The following is a 20,287-nucleotide window of genomic DNA, read 5'->3' on the forward strand; positions in this document are numbered from 1 at the left end:
GTGCTGGCAGTCGACTGTACTATAGCTCCGCGCTGGCATTAGTTGGAATCCAGGTCTGAACGAAGTCTTTCTTTTTCTGCTATGTCAAAAGTACTTGGGACAGAAATTCCGAGTTTTATTCAGCGTCGAATTCATCTGTGGTTTCGGATTGAGGTTAGGTGCAAACATGTTGACTGGGAATGTCGAAAGCGGGAGCTGGAAGCATTTCGAGCTTGATTAAAACGAGCGCTAAGTAAATTTCTGATAAGCTGGCACCTCGTAGCTGCGTCAGAAATCACCGCGGTCAGTTACTATGCGTGCTGTGTACTGCGTGCCGCTATATTGTGGCAAAAATTAGGTACGGAATTCCGGCAGGTGCCTGAAGGAACGGCAGCGTAAACGGTGGAGCAATGTGCGAAAAACTCTTTTGACGGGCCATCTGGGTGCCCAGGGCCCGTATTCTATATGGTGTTCATTTTCCATTCTCCATTTAGTTTCTAATTCGTGCTGTGTCATTGGTCACTCAGATGTACCCGCGGTTTCCAAGCGTCTTTGGGAAGGAACCCGGCCATTGAGTGGTTGGCTACCGGACGTCGCCGTTGGCTGGCGTTGGCTGCGATATGGAGCCAACGGTAATGTGCATCACAGCGCTTTGTCAACATCAGGCGACCGGACCTGAATAGTGGTTACCATTGGATGCGACATGCAGCCAGTGATGAGGTCCGCTTGCCAACCACGGCAGGGTATACTTCGCTGTGTGAACCGGGGTGCCAGTGCCATGGCCCTACGTGGCCTGGACACATGCGCGTAATGTGAGGGCTGTGCGCTGGCCCTGAGACCTTGCACGGTCCAAACTCGCTCGCGCAATAAAGTTTTCCACCCATCCATCCAGCAGACGCTTGAAAGCCGCGAGTAAATGAGTGACCAATTGCAGGACAAAGTGGACACCAAATGGACAATAGAAGAAGGACAGCTTATAGAACACGGTCTCGGGGTGCCCACTTCAAGCACTGCGGTTCTGTACCAAAGCTTTAAGATGTGCTCGCTATTGCGAAGCACAGCAACAAGGCTACCAGAGAGCTCAATGAAGCTTTTGAAAGCAACAAAAGAGGTTATGAGACAATGGGCAGCCCCTCATCGTGTTTTAGAGAAAAAAAAGATAGGCGCCGCCACGAAAGAATGGTAAGGCCTCGAATTAGCTTGGACCTGAAGAGGGAACGGAAGAAATTAGTCAGGTGGAGGCCCATTAACGAGTTAGATTAAAATATATTAACAGATATAACAGATAAGTCCATTAACAGATATTCGGCTTTAACCGAGGAAGACGATCTTTATGTACAAACAATGAACGATAATCAAACAGGTATCATTACAGAGTGCGTAGTAAAATTAGGCGGTAGGATGGTTCGTCAGGATACCGGCAAGCTATCTCAGTAAACGAAGGACGCGATTAAGGAACACCAAAGCATGATAGCGTATAATCCTACAGAGAGAATAGAACTGGCAGAGCTATCAAAGTTATTAAATTAGCGCAACGCAGCCGACATAAGCAAGTTTAATATGGAGCAAATCGAGCATGCTCTGAAGAACGGAGGCAGCCTAAAAGCAATGAAGAGGAAACTAGGCATAGGTTAAAACTAGATGTATGCGCTAAGAGACAAATAAGGCGATGCCATTAGCAGTATGGATCAGGTAGTTAAAGTAGCGGAAAAGTTTTACACAAATGTATACAGTAGCGAATGTAATCAGAATGTTACTGAGAGAGGCAGTAGAGCACAGCAATGGGACATCCCGCCAGTAACGAAGAAGGAAGCAAAGAAAGTCTTATGAGCATTACTAAGGGGCAAAGCAGCAGGTGAGGATCAAGTAACAGCAGATATCTTCAAGGACGGAGGGAAAAAATTCAGGGGGCACTTGACTGCCTAAAGTGCGTAGAGGCGAAAGCGTTTTCCGCACCACTTTCGCTGCTTCTGTGGAACTGGTGGCGTCACATATAATTGAGTACTAATTACTAAGTGATGACAAATCACTAATTGATGGTTAATTACTGATTAACACCTGAATACTAATTAACTGTTAATTAATGACGCTTAAGCTTCGCCTTTAGGAGTCGAACGCGACAGTGTGTTGTAGCGCTGCCTGGGAGTCCACGGAACGCCACCACCTGTTCGGCGCGGTGCCTTGCCCTTTGCACGCAACGCTTTTTGAGGAAAGGAAATGGCGCAGTAATTCTCTGTCATCTCGTGGACACATGAACCGCACCGTAGAGGAAGGGAGGAAGTGGGAGTGAAAGAAGACAAAGAGGGCCCGTAATGAAGAAAATGAAAATTGTATTCGAGAAAAGGAAATTACGCAGTAACTGTCTCACATATCTCGGTGGACACCCGTCAAAATTCAGGGGGGCACTTTTTTTACTTAAAGTGTGGTCACTGATGTGTGGTTAAGAAGTTAAGCTTTGCCTCTAAGAGTGGAACGCGACAGCATCTTGCAACGCTGCCAGGGTGGTGGTGAAAAACATTTATGGGCAATTAAATTTTTACAGAAAGGTGATTGGGGTAGGACCCTATTGGCCCTTTCCCCTCACAGTACTAGGTGGAGCCCCTATTCCGGGGCCCCATTGGCAAGCAACGCCGCCCGCGTCCGTTGAACCAAGGCCTTTTGGCTCTTTAGATCTTGACAGCCGAGCAGGGCCGCCTCCCAGTCCTCTCTGGTGGGGTTGGGGTTGGGGGGGATAGATGGGTTAGACTGACACGCCCAAACCATGTGGAAGGTGTCAGACACCTCCCCACAGAACTGGCACGTGCCATCAAAGGATGTATTGAAATGTTTAAGCACCGCCGGGCACAGTACAGTGTTAGTGAGAATTTTGATGAGGAGGCGCTCGTCAGCGCGATCCAGACCCTTACAAGGGGCCGGGTAGCGCCGGTGCTCCTCCTTGTAGTAATCGGTGATTTGTTTAAATGTAATGGCCAGATTGTCTGATTGGGAGTACCCTTCCAAGGACAGGGAGATAGCCCGGTGAGAGAGTGCGCGGGCGGCCTGATCGGCTGCCAGGGAGTCCATAGAACGCCATCGCCCATTCGGTTCTACGCCTCGCTCGTCGGTAAATTGGTTTGTGGGGAAAGGAAATGTATCCGTCTCTCATATCTCGGTGGACATCTAAACCTCGCCGGAAGGGAAGGGAGGAGGATGAGAGTGAGCGAAGACATCGTATTCACTAGACGCGCCTTTGTTCATTCCAAACCGTCGAGCTGGCAATAAAGAATAAATAAAAAATAAAAAAACATAAAGAAAAAAAAGCTGGTATGGCGGAGTGGATAGCATGCTCGTCTCGCACGCCGAAAACCGGGGTTCGATTCCTGAGCTCGACCAATTTCCTACTCGGTTTTATTTATTTATATGGCCTGACTAGAAAAGTTAATAAGTCTAATTGGGTAACTAAGCAATTAACTAAGCTCAGTCCCACTTACTCGGAGCATCACTATACGATCCCTTCAATTGGTTGCATGGTTACTAGCCGAAGTACAATTGGCCCCGTTTGAAATTCGCGCACTGTGACGTCACGACCGTTTCGACCAATTGAAAAGCGTGACATTTCTGTCGACAACTGCTGCTTACAGCGATGAGACATTAAAGGCTTTCGCCTTAATATTGTGCTAGAAAACCCGGCCACCACGTATACGCAATGCCTTGTGAGCTCGAGCGTACCAGGAGTATAGTGAACTATACCAGGAGCTTAGGAGAACGCTAACATTACCTTAATTCATCAGAAAGAAGACGTCAAGGCCTTGAAAAATTGCAGACCAATCAGCTTACTGTCCGTTGTCTACAAGGCATTTACTAAAGTAATCGCAAATAGAATCAGGACAACATTTAGACTTCAGTCAACTAAATGATCAGTCGGGCCTTCGCGAAGGATACCCGACAATAGACGATATTCACACTGTCAATCAGGTGATAGAGCAATGTACAAAATATAACCGACCCATTCATTAGCGTTGATTGATTACGAGAAAGCATGCGACTCAGTAGAAAACTCGGCTGTCATGCAAGCATTGTAGAATCAGGGTGTAGAAGTGTGCTATGTGAAAATATTCGAAGATATTTATAACGATTACGCAGCTACCATAGTCCTACATTAATACCGCAATAAAATTGCAATAAGGAAAGATGTCAGGCAGGGAGACACGATCTCGCCAATGCTATTCACCGCCTGTCTACAGGAAGTATTCCGCGGCCTGAAATGTGAACAGTTGGGGATTGAAGTTATTGCCGAATACCTAAGAATTTGAAATTCGCTGATGGCATTGCCTTGCTAAGTCACTCAGGAGATGAGCTGCAAATCATGATCAATGAGTTAAGACACGCAGAGCAGGACGGTATGTCTAAAAATGAACATGCAGAAGGCCAAAGTGATGTTAAACAGACTAAGGGAACAGCAGTTCACAATTGGTAGCGAGGTGCTGGATGTGGTAATGGAATATGTCTACTCAGGGCAGCTAGTGGCTGCTGATCCGTATCATGAAAGGGAAACAGCTAGAAGAATAAGAATGGGGTGGAGCACATATGGCAGGCTCTCTGAGATCATGAATGGCAGTTTGCCAATATCCCTCAAGAGAAAAGTCTACAACAGCTGTATCTTACCAGTGCTCACCTATGGGGCAGAAACGTGGAGGCTAACAAAGAGGGTTCAGCTTAAGATATGGGCAACGCAGCAAGCTACCAAAGGAAAAAATGATAGGTGTAACGTCAAAAGACCGGAAGAGGGCCGAGTGGATGAGGAAACAAACGAATATTAAATACATCCTAGTCGAAATCAAAGGAAGAAATGGGCTTGGGCAGGGCATGTAATGCGAAGGCAGGATAACGTTGTTCCGTATTGACAATGGAGTGGATTCCAAGAGAAGGCAAGCGTAGCAGGGGTCGGCAGAAATTTAGGTGGGCGGATGAGATCAAGAAGTTTGCGGGGATACGGTGGCCGCAGCTGGCAAAGGACAGGGTTAATTGGAGACATGGGAGAGGCTTTTGCCCTGCGATGGGCGTGGTCGGGATGATGATGATGATGATGATGAACACATGTACCAATGCTACCGCAATCACTGTTTTCACCAGGGGGCAGCAGCGACTAATTAAACACAAAACATGACTGCGTGAAAATACATGCGCTGGACGGTGGAGGAATAATCTAGGTATTTCAAATAAGCAGCCTAGCTCGAAGTTGAAGATGACCTATCCGATCATAAATTGAGAAAAAAAGAGAGTGCGACAGGGAACAGCTTACTCTCTTTTTATTCTTTATGTTTACAGCGTAGCCTCACTGATGAAGTGTGTCTCAAACATTGCTCCAGCAGATGAAGCGAGGGCCGAATTCATTGAGAAAACATACGCTCCTCAAGCCACGACCGTGTATACAGACGCGTCTTGGAGAGGAGGAGATACCAAAATCGCTGTAGCGGCGGTGGTCGATTCGTCTTTACGCGAAATGACCAGCGCGTCTCTCCGAGGCTGCACAGCTGCAGAGTCCGAGGAAGTAGCCGTTGCTCTAGCGGTGGCGGAGGGCTATAGAACCGGGCGGTCGCTAACAATACTTACGGACTCTCAAACAGCCTGCCGAAATTACATGAATGGCAGGATAGGTCGTCACGCGCTCCGTATACTCCTCGCAGCGAGTGACAGAATTAAAAACCAGGAAGAACAAAACGACAAGATCCGACACAAAATTGTGTGGGTACCGGGGCACACGGGGGTGGCAGGGAACCGAGAGGCCGACAGGATAGCTCGAGGATACATTACTTTCCGAGCTTCCGACGAGACCGCGGAACTCGCGCCAGCACCCAGGGAATACTCGGCCATACTACAAAACTATAGAGGCAGAAGAATGCGATATCCCCCACCGCACAAATCTCTCAGCAGAGAGGAAGCTGTCACTTGGAGACAATTACAAACAGGCTCTTTCCCAAACCTACATATACTAAACAAAATGCACCCTACGATATACACGAACAAATGTCCCTGGTACGACGAAAAACCTACACTATACCACATCACATGGGCCTGCCAAAACATAGACGTGGTCCCCAAAATACAAAACCCGAGTGCGGAGCAGTGGGAGACTCTGCTTTCCAGCGACCGCTGCGAAGACCAACAAGGTCTGGTACAGCGAGCTCAACGGGCGGCAGTGGCCAGCGGAGCCCTGGACTGAGGGCAACCGACCACTGATTAGAGGCGGACGACTTCGACAGAGAAGGCTCCTGGGGGTAGAACCAAGACGTCTCTGAAGATGCCCCCAAACCGCAGGAAAAACCATTAGTGTAAATAAAGTTTTCCCTTCCCTTCCAGCAGATGAAAGTGCGCGAAACACATTGGAAACAAAACCGTGAAACCAACGCGGGTTTAATAGAGAGTTTTAGTATATCGTAACCCTATCGCTTTGGGTCATAGGGGAATAGCGGGATGCTACTGCGCATGCGCAGAACGCTATCGGCCCTTGGGTGTTTGGGTGAGCGGGTGACGCTAAAGATCAATCGGCGAAATAGCGTGCCCAACAAAGCCGCTTTACGTTAGGTCAACATGGCGGCGCCCGTCGAAGCGGGGCCTCTCGCTTCCACACCGATTCGTCGTTGCCGCTACTCTGCGGCTCACGCTCACGGGAAACTAAAGGCGCACGAGGCTTTCGCTTTGGCTGAAGTTGCCTGAACCACAAAATTTTAGCGATAAAACACGCCAAATCTTCAGATTGCTTCCGTGTTTACAGAGCTGCTAGGCTTAGCGAGTACGCGTCGACTGTCGTCAGAAAGCGCGGGAGGTTCGAACTACTGATCTCCACAAACAGGTTTGGAATTTTGGTCTTCCTGTGTGGATAGTCTTGGCTCGGATTGAACATGTCCGCATTATAAAAAAAAAATTTGCATCATTTTTTCCATTTCCTAAGTGAAAATTGGTAACTGGAACAGTTTGCATGTCGTTTTATTTACACAGTGAAAAAATACAATCTGTATATTAACTTATTTGTTCTCGAAGCTTCTCTTTGCCGCCGTTATGGCACTGCCTTCAAACAACGCAAAGCGACCATCCGCGGCCCTATTCTATAGACAGAAAACGTGAACCCGTTCCCCTAACGCTAAGCGCATGCGGATAGTGTCACCCTATTCGCCACGACGCTATTCTAAAACTCTCTAATGTATTTCGCAAACGTGGTGCGTGTCTTGTATAAACCATCACGACTTCATGCGCTCGTTTGAAACCTTCACACCACTGACATTCCCAGCGCCACGTGACGTTAAATGAAGTGATTCTCCCCACCCTACCCTGAACAGCGAAAATACATTAGCAGTATGCTTCGGAACTAGCTAAGCAGAAACTCAGAGAAACTGTCCCTGGGGTCGCGGTGCTAGTGACTCTGTCGCTTGGGCGCCTATGCTGTTGCGCCCGGGCGCAAAAGTACTCAGTGGGACTCATTACCTGCTGTGAAATTTCGCTTTCTTTATTGCGCAGACCAGCACTCGAGCTATCTAGACAGACACAACAAAAGCTTGGTTTGGGCTACTTGGTTCGAGTTTCTTTAAGCATAGCGCAAAAATAATGGAGGGCACTTAAAGCTACTTCCCTACTTTGGAGGCGAAATTGCCAGTTTTTCAATTTATATTCTTTCTTTCCTTTCTAATGACACACCTACACATTAGCGTACATTCGTAAGACAACCTCATGCAGTAGGTTCACTTTTATTCGCCAAAAAGCAGCGTGGTTTTGTGGCCTGCAGTCAATAAAAAAAAAAAAAAGGTTTTGTGGTCCGTGGGTCGCGTGCTCGCCTTGCAATCTGAAAGTCCTTGATTCAATTTCCCGCACCTTCGGAAGGCATTTTTTCCTTTGCTGATGACGCAAACGGTGGTTTTGCGGACAGTTTTTCCTGGACACCAACAACGACGTCTTTTAAGGCTTTCGCCTTAGAGGTTTCGATTTTAAGGCATTCGCCTTAAAAAGACAAGGAGGACACAACAAATGGGACTGACGCTAGCCAGCCCTGCTCACGACCGCACGTACAGTCGGGAACAAAAGTCTCCGGACCACGTGTTCCCCCAAAGAAGCCGATAGCTCTGCTATTAGTCGGCGGTTGGAGACCACACTTGTGGAGGTAAAAGTTAACTTTTTGTTCTTTCATCTCCACAAGTGCGGTCTCCAGCCGCTGTCTGATAGTAGAGCAATAAGCTTCCTTTGAGGAACACGTGGTCCGGAGACTTTTGTCCCCGACTGTACACTCTAAACAAGAATGCTCCTATATGGCCGTAAAAAGGGAGTAAGTAAGCAGTCCTCTAGCGCCTCCGTTTCACAAAAGAGAGTGCGCTAGAAGACACTTTACTCTCTTTTTAATTCTTTCTGTTCAGAGTGTAGCCAGCGATAACGAGCAATATGATCGACCCGTAAATTTGACAGCGATGACAGCAAGTGGAGTAACTATCACTGCGTAGGAGACAAGCAAAAGCGTCGACATTGGCGAAGAGGCTAAAAGAAACCTTGAGCGATTATTTTATTTTGAAGTAAATAAAATGTTACGCCAGTGAGCGTACACACTGAGCAAATGACAAAACTTAGATCGTGCGGTTGCGTGCTAGACCCCTGTTTACCCCGAATTTTGGCTGTAAGCTTGTGCGTATTGGTCTGAAAAACTGCGACGCCCTCAAAAAGAGGTGGTGAGGAGAACTCCATCAAGATTTGGACTTAGTTAAAATCGACTCATGTCCCTTTCTGGCTATGTTGATATTGTCACGGAACCAAGGCAGGAGACACCGTTCGCCAGCAGCGCTAACAGAATCAGCCCTCTGGGCGCGTGAGCCAACTCTCACCTCTTTTTCTTCTGATGCCACCAGGTGGCCCCTGATGGCAATATTTATTCAGCAGCAAAAGACCCAATTATTGCCGAGAAAAGTGGATTTCAAAAGGAAACTTTCTTTCCTAACACTCTATTCAAACTCACGATGTCATGAACGAAAGGGGTTCCGTAGTCACCGTTTGGAAGTTAACGGTGGTGCAGTCCAGGCTGACTTTTCCGCGTACGCAGAAGAAAATTAAGCGTTTCACCGCCACCGTAGTTGTGTCCTGAAATCGGCCCGTAGCCGCGATACAAGAATTTCATTGTTTATTACTCTACCTAGCTTTAAAAAGCTCCGTTCTTAGTAGGAATGTTAGAACCCGATAATATATCGACACAGACCAGATTCAATTTCGTTTGGTTTATTGAGGTTTAACGCCCCAATGCGACTCAGGCTATGAGGGACGCCGTAGTGAAGGGCTCGGGAAATTTCGACCATCTGGGGTTCCTTAACGTGCACTGACATCGCACAGTACACGGGCCTCTGGAATTTCGCCTATCGCCTATATGATGTCTTATTAATGCGGCAGTTGTCTTGCTAACACCGTGAAACTTCTTACGGGGATTATGGAAGAAAGTTGACAACTGCTGAAGACTGGGCTAGTTAAAACGTATTAACGAGCTCGTTTCACGATGCTCGGAGCTACAAGAAGTACGGACACAATGGGAGACGGAAAGGTACCGTTAAGTGAATTAATTGCAAATGCAGGGCACCCTTTACCTGTGCCCATCTTCTTCACAGTTCTGAGCCGTGGAATCTAGAACATCAATCCCACATGCAGTCGCATATCGCTTATTTATTGACATCTTTATGAGAGTTGTCTTGGTCGGAATATAAGCAGAGAAAAAAAAATAAGTTAGTTTGGTCTTGTCGGCAGTCGTTTCGGCAAAGTTCCTGCAGGACGCAACGCCAGGATAACACCTCCCTCTCATACTCGCTTCATCCACCGGTTACGGCGCTCGGCTGCTGACCCGAAAGACGCGAGTTCGATCCCGGCCACGGCGGGAAAATTTCTATGGAGGCAAAATTCTAGAGGCCCGTGTACTGTGCGTTGTCAGTGCACGTTAAAGATCCCCAGGTGGTCGAAATTATTCCGGAGACCTCCACTACGGCGTCCCTCATAGCCTGAGTCGCTTTGGGACGTTAAACCTCATGAACCAAACCAAACCAAACCAAACCAAACCACTTCTCTGAATTTCATGCAGATACAAACGGGCGCCACATGCGACAATTTTGTTAGACTGGTGGGCACTGAGCACAGAGCACACTCTTCCTTTTCGCGTAATAATTAGTAAGGTCCATCCAAGCGCCCAGGGAGGTCAAATGGATGCCGCAAGAGCGGCCTCGTCGTACCTTTGAAGATGGGGCATATCTTCCAGACTCCCAGGCCGCCGATGCAGAGGAACTGGCCGAGTGACGTCTCCAGGAAGAAGGTGGGGATGCCCGCCAGGAACAGCGTCAGCAGATACGGCACCAGGAACGCCCCTGCGAACATCCAAGCACGAGCTTTTTAAAAACCGGCTTTTATATTGGACCCGAATCCACGAACTACTTGAATATCACTGCCTCGTCACAAAGTAGTCATATTACGCACTTGCTTTTGAAGACTCAACTGAATAGAATTAATGTAAGAGTTATGGCGTCAGCCTTTACTCATTCAGTGCTAACTGAATGAGTGAAGAGTACAGTCACTGCGGTCACTGCGGCTACTGGGTGGCGGTCAGACGAAGGCGCCTGATAAAAGTGCCAAATAAAACTGCACTCCGTTGGTCGTCAATTACTTCAGAAGCGGTGGAATGTATTGTTCGTCCAAGCAGTTCACTCGTGAGAACATTGTATCAGCGCACACTTGCTACTGTACCAGTTTAAATTATTTTTTTTCCAACCGCGATTATCAGCCATCTCAGAGTTTGTAAATTTCGCGCAGTTTATTTTTGCTTTCCACACGCCTCGCAACAGTCAGCTAACCTGAAAGTTTTGGCTCCATCAGACCGCTAGATTTCAAAACATGGGCCCTAAGGGGAGTTGGGGAAGTGGTGAGATCTGACGGCGACGGGATAAAGGTAGAGGCAGAACACCAACATGCTCTTAGTATGCATCCGAAATAAAGCATTTCTTCGATCCTCCTCCTACTACGGCGTGTTTCGCAAGAGGTGTGGTCAGAGCTATGATACTCACTACCAAAGTTGGCCGCGGTGTTAGCGCATAGCGGAAGGCGAAGTCGCATCGGGTACCGCCGAGGGCACAAGGAAGCGCAAACTGAACAACAACAGGTTGGCAGGGCTCCATTGCGATTTTTTCATAAGAATTCTTTTCATTTTTACCTAAAATAAAAACGATAATTGAATAATGGAATTGAGTGGGCGAGTTGGGCTTCCATCTTGACAGTGAAAGCGCTCAAAAGGACAAGGACGACAGAAAAAGAAAGACATACAAAGCGCTTACTTTCAACTTTCAAGCGCTTTGTATGTCATTCTTTTTCTGTCGTCCTTGTCGTTTTGAGCGCTTTAACTGTCAAGAAAGAAAGATAAGTTGTAAAGCAATTGTCATTTCTTATACATATGACTATTTACTTCCGCTAGTTCGTTTTCTGAATTTCCCTTCTTCGAAACTGTCACGGAAAAACCTGCCCACATGTCCACTCAACACAACTCTTACTCATTTGTGGACTTTGTCGAGAAAGACGTCCAACTGAGAGGGTACTACAACCAACGGTGCGATTCAATGAGCGCGAATTCGGCGCAGCCGTCTGGCGGCCCCAGTGCAAGCCAATAAGGCATCTTTTGATTGCTGGGCGACTGTCCGTGGCGGACGTGCAGGCGGTCGTGACGCCGCTTGCAAACCTTACGCCAGGAAATGCACCTGATTAAATGAGGGCATGTATCCACGTTGCTGAGGAGGCAAATATCTCCGCCGCACTCTGTGACGAAAGTTTCAGCGTAGCACTACGGGAGATTCGCACCATCACCGGAGTGGCGCGTTAGGGTCCTGAATTGTGCGCTGAGGAGATCACACTGCGGCAATGCAGAGTGGTTGCCATGAGCGGCGCCCTATCGTCTCTGGGCTGACAATGGGCTTGAGCCAGTTTGCGAAACACCCCGCAAAAAAAAAAGAGCGTGTTCGGTTGGCCTAAGGCAAATACAGACCTGGAAACTCTGTCGCCAGTGGAGTTCGCTTCTCTGTTACATGTTTGACAAACCGTAGCGTATTGCCCTGCAAGAGCTACAGCAAGGACCAGTTTTTTTTTTCGCTTTTTCTTGCTACGTTTTTCAACTAAGCGCTTGAAAGTTTCTTAGCATTATCGGTATTCTAGTGCTGCTCCTAACTTTACCTTCCATAAGTCTGCTCCAGCAGATGCGTACCCAAGCGCCCTCGAGCTGCAACCCTGATGCGAACTTATCAGGACTCCTGCCCACCCTGGCGATATCTTTAGTGAGATATTTTTAGGTAGTGACATCTTTTCTTTTTCATTTATTTACCCTTAGGGCACATGAAGGCATTAATTGGAGGGGGGGGGGATAACGCAAGGAAAAGAGTGAGCAAAATACGATAGTAATAGGCTGGAATACATCATAACAAGGTGTTTAAGCAGATATCGATATGAACATTCTGAATAGAATACTAGAATTGAAGCATGCAAGCACGAAGTACAACATACCGAAAGGCTTAAGCAAAAGAATTAAAAAGTACAAACAACGGAAAACAAGCCTGTCCAAATATAAATCTTGCACATCTACTCTGCTAGACTACCGTTCAGTACTTAAATAAATTTACCACACTCAAAAGTGATAACTGCAGAGTGGGTGAGGGCATTGAATTCTCTTAACGTCAGGTGTAAAAAACGAAATCTTACAGCGTCTGCTCGCACAAATGAAGGTTCGATTTTTTATTGTGGTGCAGTAGATGAAATGCACGTGTGACATGCCTAATTATCTGTGCAGGATACGGTGTAGGTTTAAAGTATCATTTATGAAATAAGGCAAGACGTGCTATCTTGCAATAAGAGATACTTACTTTTAACATCGACCGAATCGCAGCCACACAACTACAAAAGAAAGCTATACAGCCTGCACAGAAAAATCATAGTTAAGAAAAATTCGTCCTGGTGCGGGGCTCGAACCTGGGACCACCGCTTTGCTGGAGCAGCGGCTGCAACAACTGAGCTAACCGGGACGGCTAGCACAAGGTAGGGCGAGAGCGAATTGATCAATAACTCGAAGTGGAAACAGTGTTGGTCAAATTTTTAGGGGAATCCCCGAAGGTGGAGTAGATTTGTAATAGGAGAGAAATTATTGATTGACATTCACTGGAAGCCGCATGGCTGCGCTTGGGTTCATGTTAATCAGTAATTACTCCTTTATTACAAATCTACTCCCCCTTAGGGCATTCCCCCGGACATTTAACCGACGTGATGTCTTGCGTATGCTCTCCAACTCTGGGAGGTTAAGGTTTTCTTTTATTACAATTTTCTTACAGTTTTCTTTTATTACGCATTATTTGGCTTTTTTATTTTTAACAATCATTCGGCATTCAGAGCACTCCCTGACTGATTTAGAGAAACCATTTTATAACATAACACAGTCAGTAAGATTAGGGATTGGACTAAAAATGGCACAATCATCGGCGAGTACTCTGATTAATGATGTAATGCTGGAAGCAATATCATTTATGTATAATGACTACAGTATTGGCCCATGGACAGATCCTTCCGAGACATCAGTTTTACGGAGTGAAGAGGAGACTTAACGTCGTTAGCAATGACTGATTACGTCGTTAGTGATGATAATGAGATAGCAGTGCCACATCAGTGGCATTGCTGGCTGCAAAAAAGCTGGCACCATGCACATAATCTTTGTGCGAATCACAGCAAGGCTACATTAAGGTCATCCTTCTTCTTTGATCGTTAGTCCGTGTCAACAAGTCATTAGAATGACCTGTTCATTTTTCATGTGACCCAGAACCATTCTTAGATTGTTCTTACCGGGTGCTTCTTTGTGTTAACTCTGTTGCTACGTGTGAATATTGTGAAACGCATTAACACGAACGCCAAAGGCCAGAAATAAAGCGAAATAAGATATTGGTCTCCTTGAATCTCGTGTAAAGAAGGAAAATAGGAACTTCGAAACGTTTGTGGTCACCAACCGTTCCTAGTTTCACGCACTTGCCTCTCTTCATATGAGGGCCAGACCAACTTTGACCGCGAAATATCCCTTCAGTTGAAGAACGGATGCCAGGTCTAGAACGAAACTTCTAAGATCAGCGAACGATACCTAGCACAAGACGCATTACGCCGAGACCACCGAGCGTCTGATTCAAATATTTTTTCTTCCGATATTCCGATCTTGCTGAGCTGAGAGCGAAGTGGTACCCAAAGCGTTGGATATTTTTATTTCTTTCTGCTCCTTGAGAACATTATCGAACACTACTATGCATGCAAATTGCGTACGCATTTATCTCGGTTTTGAAGCTGTGCAGCGAAATTTCGCTGCTGCAGCGGTGCGTACAACAGGCCGCGTTCCAAGTTCATGCACCGCCGCGCGGCCCTTGGGAGGAAGGTGGAAGCCGAGACTGCGTGTTCACCTCTTCAGCTTGTGGCAACAGGTGGCAGCGGCCGAGTACGCGCAAAGAACCTCGGGTCTCCAAACGAGGTCGCGCACCTTTTTTTTCGTCGCGTTGCTGGAAGCGAATGCTGAGTTTAGCTGTTGTATGGACTTCTCTGCTTTTTCTAAAGCACCGGTTGCGAGAGGGCGCATGTGCTATCAACGTTTTTTTTTGTTCCATTATTGGGGAAAGCCATGAATGGCTGCAAGCAACAAGTTAAGGGAATTTAGAACAATTTATTTTTGTCAAAGTTGTGGTTAACTCACTTTTCAGATTACTGTCGCCAATAACTACTATTCAATGACGCCATGTACAGAGTGATTCACCTAAGACTTTGCACAATTTTTATTTTGGGTTAGAAGAGAACTTTTTGGCATAGCATTGTCGGTGGTGTAGTGCATCAGAATACAGCTGAGACGTGCTACCTAGCAGGCTGATTAACTAACACTGAATAATTAACTTTTTAACTAATATATTTAGGTTTCTTAATTGTTGAGAGGCGTGTAGCCCACTGTACGCGACATCCATACCAGCTTTTAGAATTTCGAAAAAAGGGTTATTATCGGCGCTGTGGCCCAACAAATTTTTGCTTTTTCCACGAGTTGCGTGCACTGGAGATGTTGTTTAGCCAGCAAGCTTCTCGAAAGCGCATGTATTTTGGCGCGATGTAGTCAAAATTTGTTGCGCACAGGGAGAAGGGTAACCGCGTTTTCGAAATTCTAAAAACTGATGTGGATATTACTGACGGCGGGCTACACGCCTCTCAATCACGGAACCTCACAGTTAACTATTCAATATTAATTAACCAACCTGCTAGTTAGCACATCTTAGCGGTATTCTCATGTACTACACCACTGACCATCATATGCCGAAAAAAGCGCTCTTCCCACCCAAAAAGCCTGTTTTGAAAAAAATTGTGTACGGTCTTAGGTGAAACCCGTTGTGTAGCACTTTCGCCCGTCTGCCCAGCGAGGCAACAAGCTCGGTTCTTCTAAAGCGGGATCATTCGGCGAACAAAAAAGCTCGACGAGACACTTAAGTTTCTTTAAGGGTATGACGCCATGGAGTTAATAGTTTAATACCCATATATCCGGAAATGACCATTATCGACTTTTCATCCATAGACCCCTGGGAGTACTCATGCCACTCCTGGCACAGTGGTAGAGAGATTAAGCGAAGTACCACCGCCCTGCGATGGTAGGTGCTGCTACCGGTGAGGCCTGTGAGACCCAGGATGCTCTTACCAAGGAACCTCTGGCGACCACTCATTAGTTTAACTGCCACCTGGCACGGCGGACAATTTGCTCACAATCCGGTGGACAGGTTGTGATGACGCCACAAGATCACATGGCTTAGGTAGTCCGCCTGAAACCAAGGTTACCTCTCCGGGAATTTTTTGAAGTTTTTCCATCATGATCAACGACGTCGACAACAGGTGCCGATGACAACCCCGGCCTTTCTGCGGTGCGGGCTCGAACCTTTCAAGAGCTCATGAGCAGCACCGACCTCTATGACCTAAAGAGGAGACCACCAGTATACAGGGTGACAACGAATTAACCACGAGAGCACAGGGCTCAAGTTTCTGCGACCACCAACGGCAGGGGAGCAGATCAGGCAATCTGCGCAAAGTGGCACTGCACCGAGTTCGTGCGCCTCCACGGCTTCGCCGCTGGCAGCAGTGCCCGAGGCGCCAACACTGCACCTCAGCCGACGAACCCCCCAAAGGTCTAACACACTTGTCCGAGCTTCGTCACTTTTGAACACCGCTTCCGAGTTGCAGCGGTCGCGATTTCTCAGCCCCCAACGTCCGCCCTGAGCTCTCTCGGGTACCGGACATCCCCAGGGGGCTTCTCTGCGTCACATCGAGCGGCTTTCGAGGAGAGAACTCTTTTAGTCGGACACCGATAACGGAGGCCATTATTCTTTCCCGATCAAGCGCCCCGATAGAGGGAGCCCAAGGCTGCTCTCCGCTACTCCCCGCCAGCCTAGTGACGGCCCGGCACGCCGGCTGAAAAGAAAACGGAGGCTTTCCGACATTTTGTCGACGGCAGAGCCGTTCTCTTGACTGCCCTCGAATGGGACGCCCTTCCGCTGAGAGACACCAACTTCTTCCATCACTCCAGCCTCCTTTCCTGCCTCCTCTCGTTGTTCTGCCGACTTCTAGCCTTCCTGCCGCCACCGGTGATGCGCCTTCGCAACTGTGCTGCGCCTCTTGGCGTGCTCAACATCCCCTGGTCTCCTTCTCTTCCCATCCTCGTGGCGCGCAGGGGTTTTAATAACGAAGTCAACAATTACCTAACACCGCGTATAATTACTGACTTCCAATGAAGTCGCTATTTGGACCAAAAAATGTGTGACGCTCTAGTGGGCGCTAAACAATCTCTAGAGGAAATAGTGTTCTTTTCTTTGACATGAGAGCAGTGTGATTTATACACGCAAGGGCTTTTGCCGCAGCGAGTGGCAGTGACTTAACAAGAGTGAAATAATGCATGCGATACCATTCCTCTAAACCCTACCTGGAACTATACTGTGATGGCTTCGATAAGATTGTGGCCCTTAATTCCGCTTGTAGAGTCACCAAATACCTTAGTATATCCTGTATAATCTTAAGCAGTCGTTGAAAAAGTATGGAATGCATAAATAAAGAATGCACCAATAAGGTGCCCCAAAAAATTCACACAGTTCTGTGAAGTTTGCCTTTGCTTTTATGGGGTTTAACGTCCCTGAGCGACTGAGGTTATGAGGGACGCCTTAGTGGAGCGCTCTGGATAAATTTGCTCACCTGGGTTTCTTTAACGTGCACTGAAATCTAACACAGTACATGACCCACTTGCATTTTGCCCGCATCGAAATGGGACCGCCGCGGTTGGAATTCCGTGAAGTGCTGCAACCACATGCTAGCTTCGAGGATGCATTGCTGATATGAGATTGCCAATTCATATCGTGGCTATATATGACAAAAGAATTTCCGTACGAAGCATCTCGCTGCGATTAGAAGTTTTTAGTGTTGAACAAAGAATATCATTTTTTGTTTTTCTTCCAGTAGAAAATATCACATATATTTTTATTCGTGGTAAAAATTTAATAATTGTTCTGCTTTTCCTTACTCATTTTAATCTGCAGCTCATTAAAACTGTAGCCCGGAAAGATTAACCCAGTATAGCACGCATACTTTGATGGTTAGTAGTGAAATCAGAGTGCCAGAAAATCATTTCACACACATTCAGTAGAACATAAACCGTACGAATGAGTCTCCGATCCCCCACAGACAACTCTCTGGACAGACGACATGACCTTTATCAGAACTCTCAGCTATCTGCCAGAGAGCTCGCTTCTATCAAGCAGGCAAACTTTGCTTCCTGAAATTATAAATGCAAAGCATGTTTACGACGTTCACCTGACAGCTATCTTCACCAGCCAGAATATAGGAGCAAGTTCCGTGGAAGAAAAACCACCGCTGGCGTACCACGAAACCATGCATCTACACAAAGGACCACACCGGCGTTGTCCCGCTCGCTCTCTTCCGATCCTTTGTACGGCGATCGTTGAAGTGACAGCGTACAAACAGCGTGAAGTGCAAGCACCGTTAATTGCACTCGTAAGAGGTTAAAAACCAGTGCGCAACTGCGTTTATTAGGGCGGAGCCGGCCTAAGCGTGGCAACAGTGGGCGCACAGCGACGCTGTGTCCGAGCACCTGCGAAGCTCAGAGGCGCTTTTTGTCTCCGCACCGTGAGCGCGGCAGCAAGCAGCAACAACGGTGGCGCGCTCCCTTATAAAGGGCCGCTTAGAAGGGCACCCACTAATTGCGGTCATCCATCGCCGAAATTAATTAGGCGTCCCCCCCCCTACTCCCCCCTAGAGCGATGGCACTTAATAGCGCTAATTATCAAAGCAGCCCGACAGGGTGCCTATCGTGCTCTCACGCTCTGCTGCGACCCACCGAGACCGCCGCGTGGCGCAGCGGCGCAGGGCGGCCGGTGATGATACCAAGTGCGCACTTCCAAGAGACCGCGAGCAACGAGACAGCTGGGACATTTTGCTGGATCATTTAACGGCGACACTATAACCGTTTTTATTAGTGATTATATAAACTGTCCACACTTGACCTATATTTGGCACTAGACCTGGTAAAGCCCCCTGCGGTTCCCGTCTTGTTCTGAAGCACATAAACACTTCCCTGAAGAAACAGTCACTTGCTGCAGGGCGGGTAGGTCGTGGATTCTGAGTTCAATACGCTGGTTAGCAATAAGCTCCGCGGATGACTTGCACTTTATCCGGCACCCCTAAGTCATCGAAGCAATTAGCGATATCCCGTCACTGTTCCCACAATAATTGACTGCTTCGCTCCATCACAGGCCTCCTTTTATTTCTGCGCTGATTCTGCGTCTCTCAGATTCCGCAGTGTCGCAGGGACCGCGTACTATTGCGACTGATATAAGGATACCGTCGGCGGAGTGACTTGGACCATTTAACGTCGAATCAACAGGTATGTAATCACAGAGCCGTGGATGTGTGCAGCAGTAAGTAACTGTGAAATATAGAAGTCAGAAGAGGACCCAATATACTTGTCTGGGGAAAGCCTGTCGACTAATTTAAGGCGGAATTTAAATCTTTGTTCCTCGACATATTTAACTATGGAGGAGAGATATGACATAAACCAATTAGTGATAGTTTATTTTTATAGAGAATCATCCTTCACAGTAATTTAAGATCCGAAACATTACGAAACGCCTTTGAGAAATCTATAAAATCCATGTAAGTTTGCTTCTGGAAATTCATCGACTGAAAGAGATGCACTATTCTGTGAGTTGTTCGATTGTGCAATGTCCCGAAGCCCATGCTGATCTATGGATAAATTATTACTTGATGAAAGCAATAAATAATTCTACGCCATATGTTCACGTAACTGACAGCATGTGCTAAAAATGAAAATGGGCCCATAATTAACAACGTTACAAGAAGCGCCATTTACATGCTTCGGCACAGATTTCGTGCGTTTTGAAGCAAATGCTGTTATCGACAACTGACAAATTTTCGTAAGAAATTTATAGGTACATTCTTAACCCAGTAATAATATAAACATAATCATTTATTTGTCATCCTGACTGGGTATTTTTGTGCCAATACGAAAAATAAATTCAAAACTCCTGCCACGTTGATTTCTACATGCGTGGAAATCTGAGCTTTAGGGCGACTGAAAACGCGTACGTAATCAGTGGTGAAACACATGTATAAAACGAAGTGAAACTGTGATACCGTTCTTGATTACCTTCAGGTCTGAAGAGTGGACGCGGAATTCAAAAGAAACCTAAGTTGGCGTAAACATTCAACTATGCAACTCCTTTCGCAGAATTCACAACCAACTTTATTTAAGCTAGCTGTTATAGTTGCTGAGTGCGCTCGTAAAGTCATTCCCGGTGCCTTAAAAGTTTAAGAAAGTACACGAGCACTTTAAGTCACTATGTCCATGAACTTAGGAGGGTAGATGTGTAGGCCAGTTGGTGAGACATGAAGGAGCTAGACACCGCAGCGGACACGGGACAGAGAAAGAAGACGACACAGGGCGGTACTTGCAACTAAAATTTTATTTGAAACTTAATGGCTTTCAAACGTGCCTCTGTCTTTATAAAGCCATGAAGCTTCAAATAAAATTTTAGTTGTTGTTGTTGTTGTAGCCTACGACAACAACAACAACTAAAATTTTAGGCAAGTACCGCCCTGTGTCGTCTTCTTTCTCTGTCCCGTGTCCGCTGCGGTGTCTAGCTCCTTCATGTCCATGAAGCTCTCCTCGGTGCAATAAAGCTATCAGGTTTTTATATGCCCAGTTCTAACGAAAATA

General features: G+C 46.8%; 1 protein-coding gene across 1 annotated transcript in view; it reads right to left on the minus strand.

Annotated features, from left to right (window-relative positions):
* Positions 1-20,287, minus strand: part of Gat (sodium- and chloride-dependent GABA transporter) — a 252,155-nt gene that overhangs the window by 41,303 nt on the left and 190,565 nt on the right. Inside the window, exon 2 of the mRNA XM_089553401.1 lies at positions 10,200-10,331. Within this exon, the coding sequence (XP_089409527.1) occupies positions 10,200-10,331 (132 nt within the window). The remainder of the gene's footprint in view (positions 1-10,199; positions 10,332-20,287) is intronic.

The sequence above is a fragment of the Amblyomma mixtum genome, chromosome 7, assembly GCF_055824585.1.
Source record: "Amblyomma mixtum isolate Tamu chromosome 7, ASM5582458v1, whole genome shotgun sequence".
Taxonomy (NCBI): Eukaryota; Metazoa; Arthropoda; class Arachnida; order Ixodida; family Ixodidae; genus Amblyomma; species Amblyomma mixtum.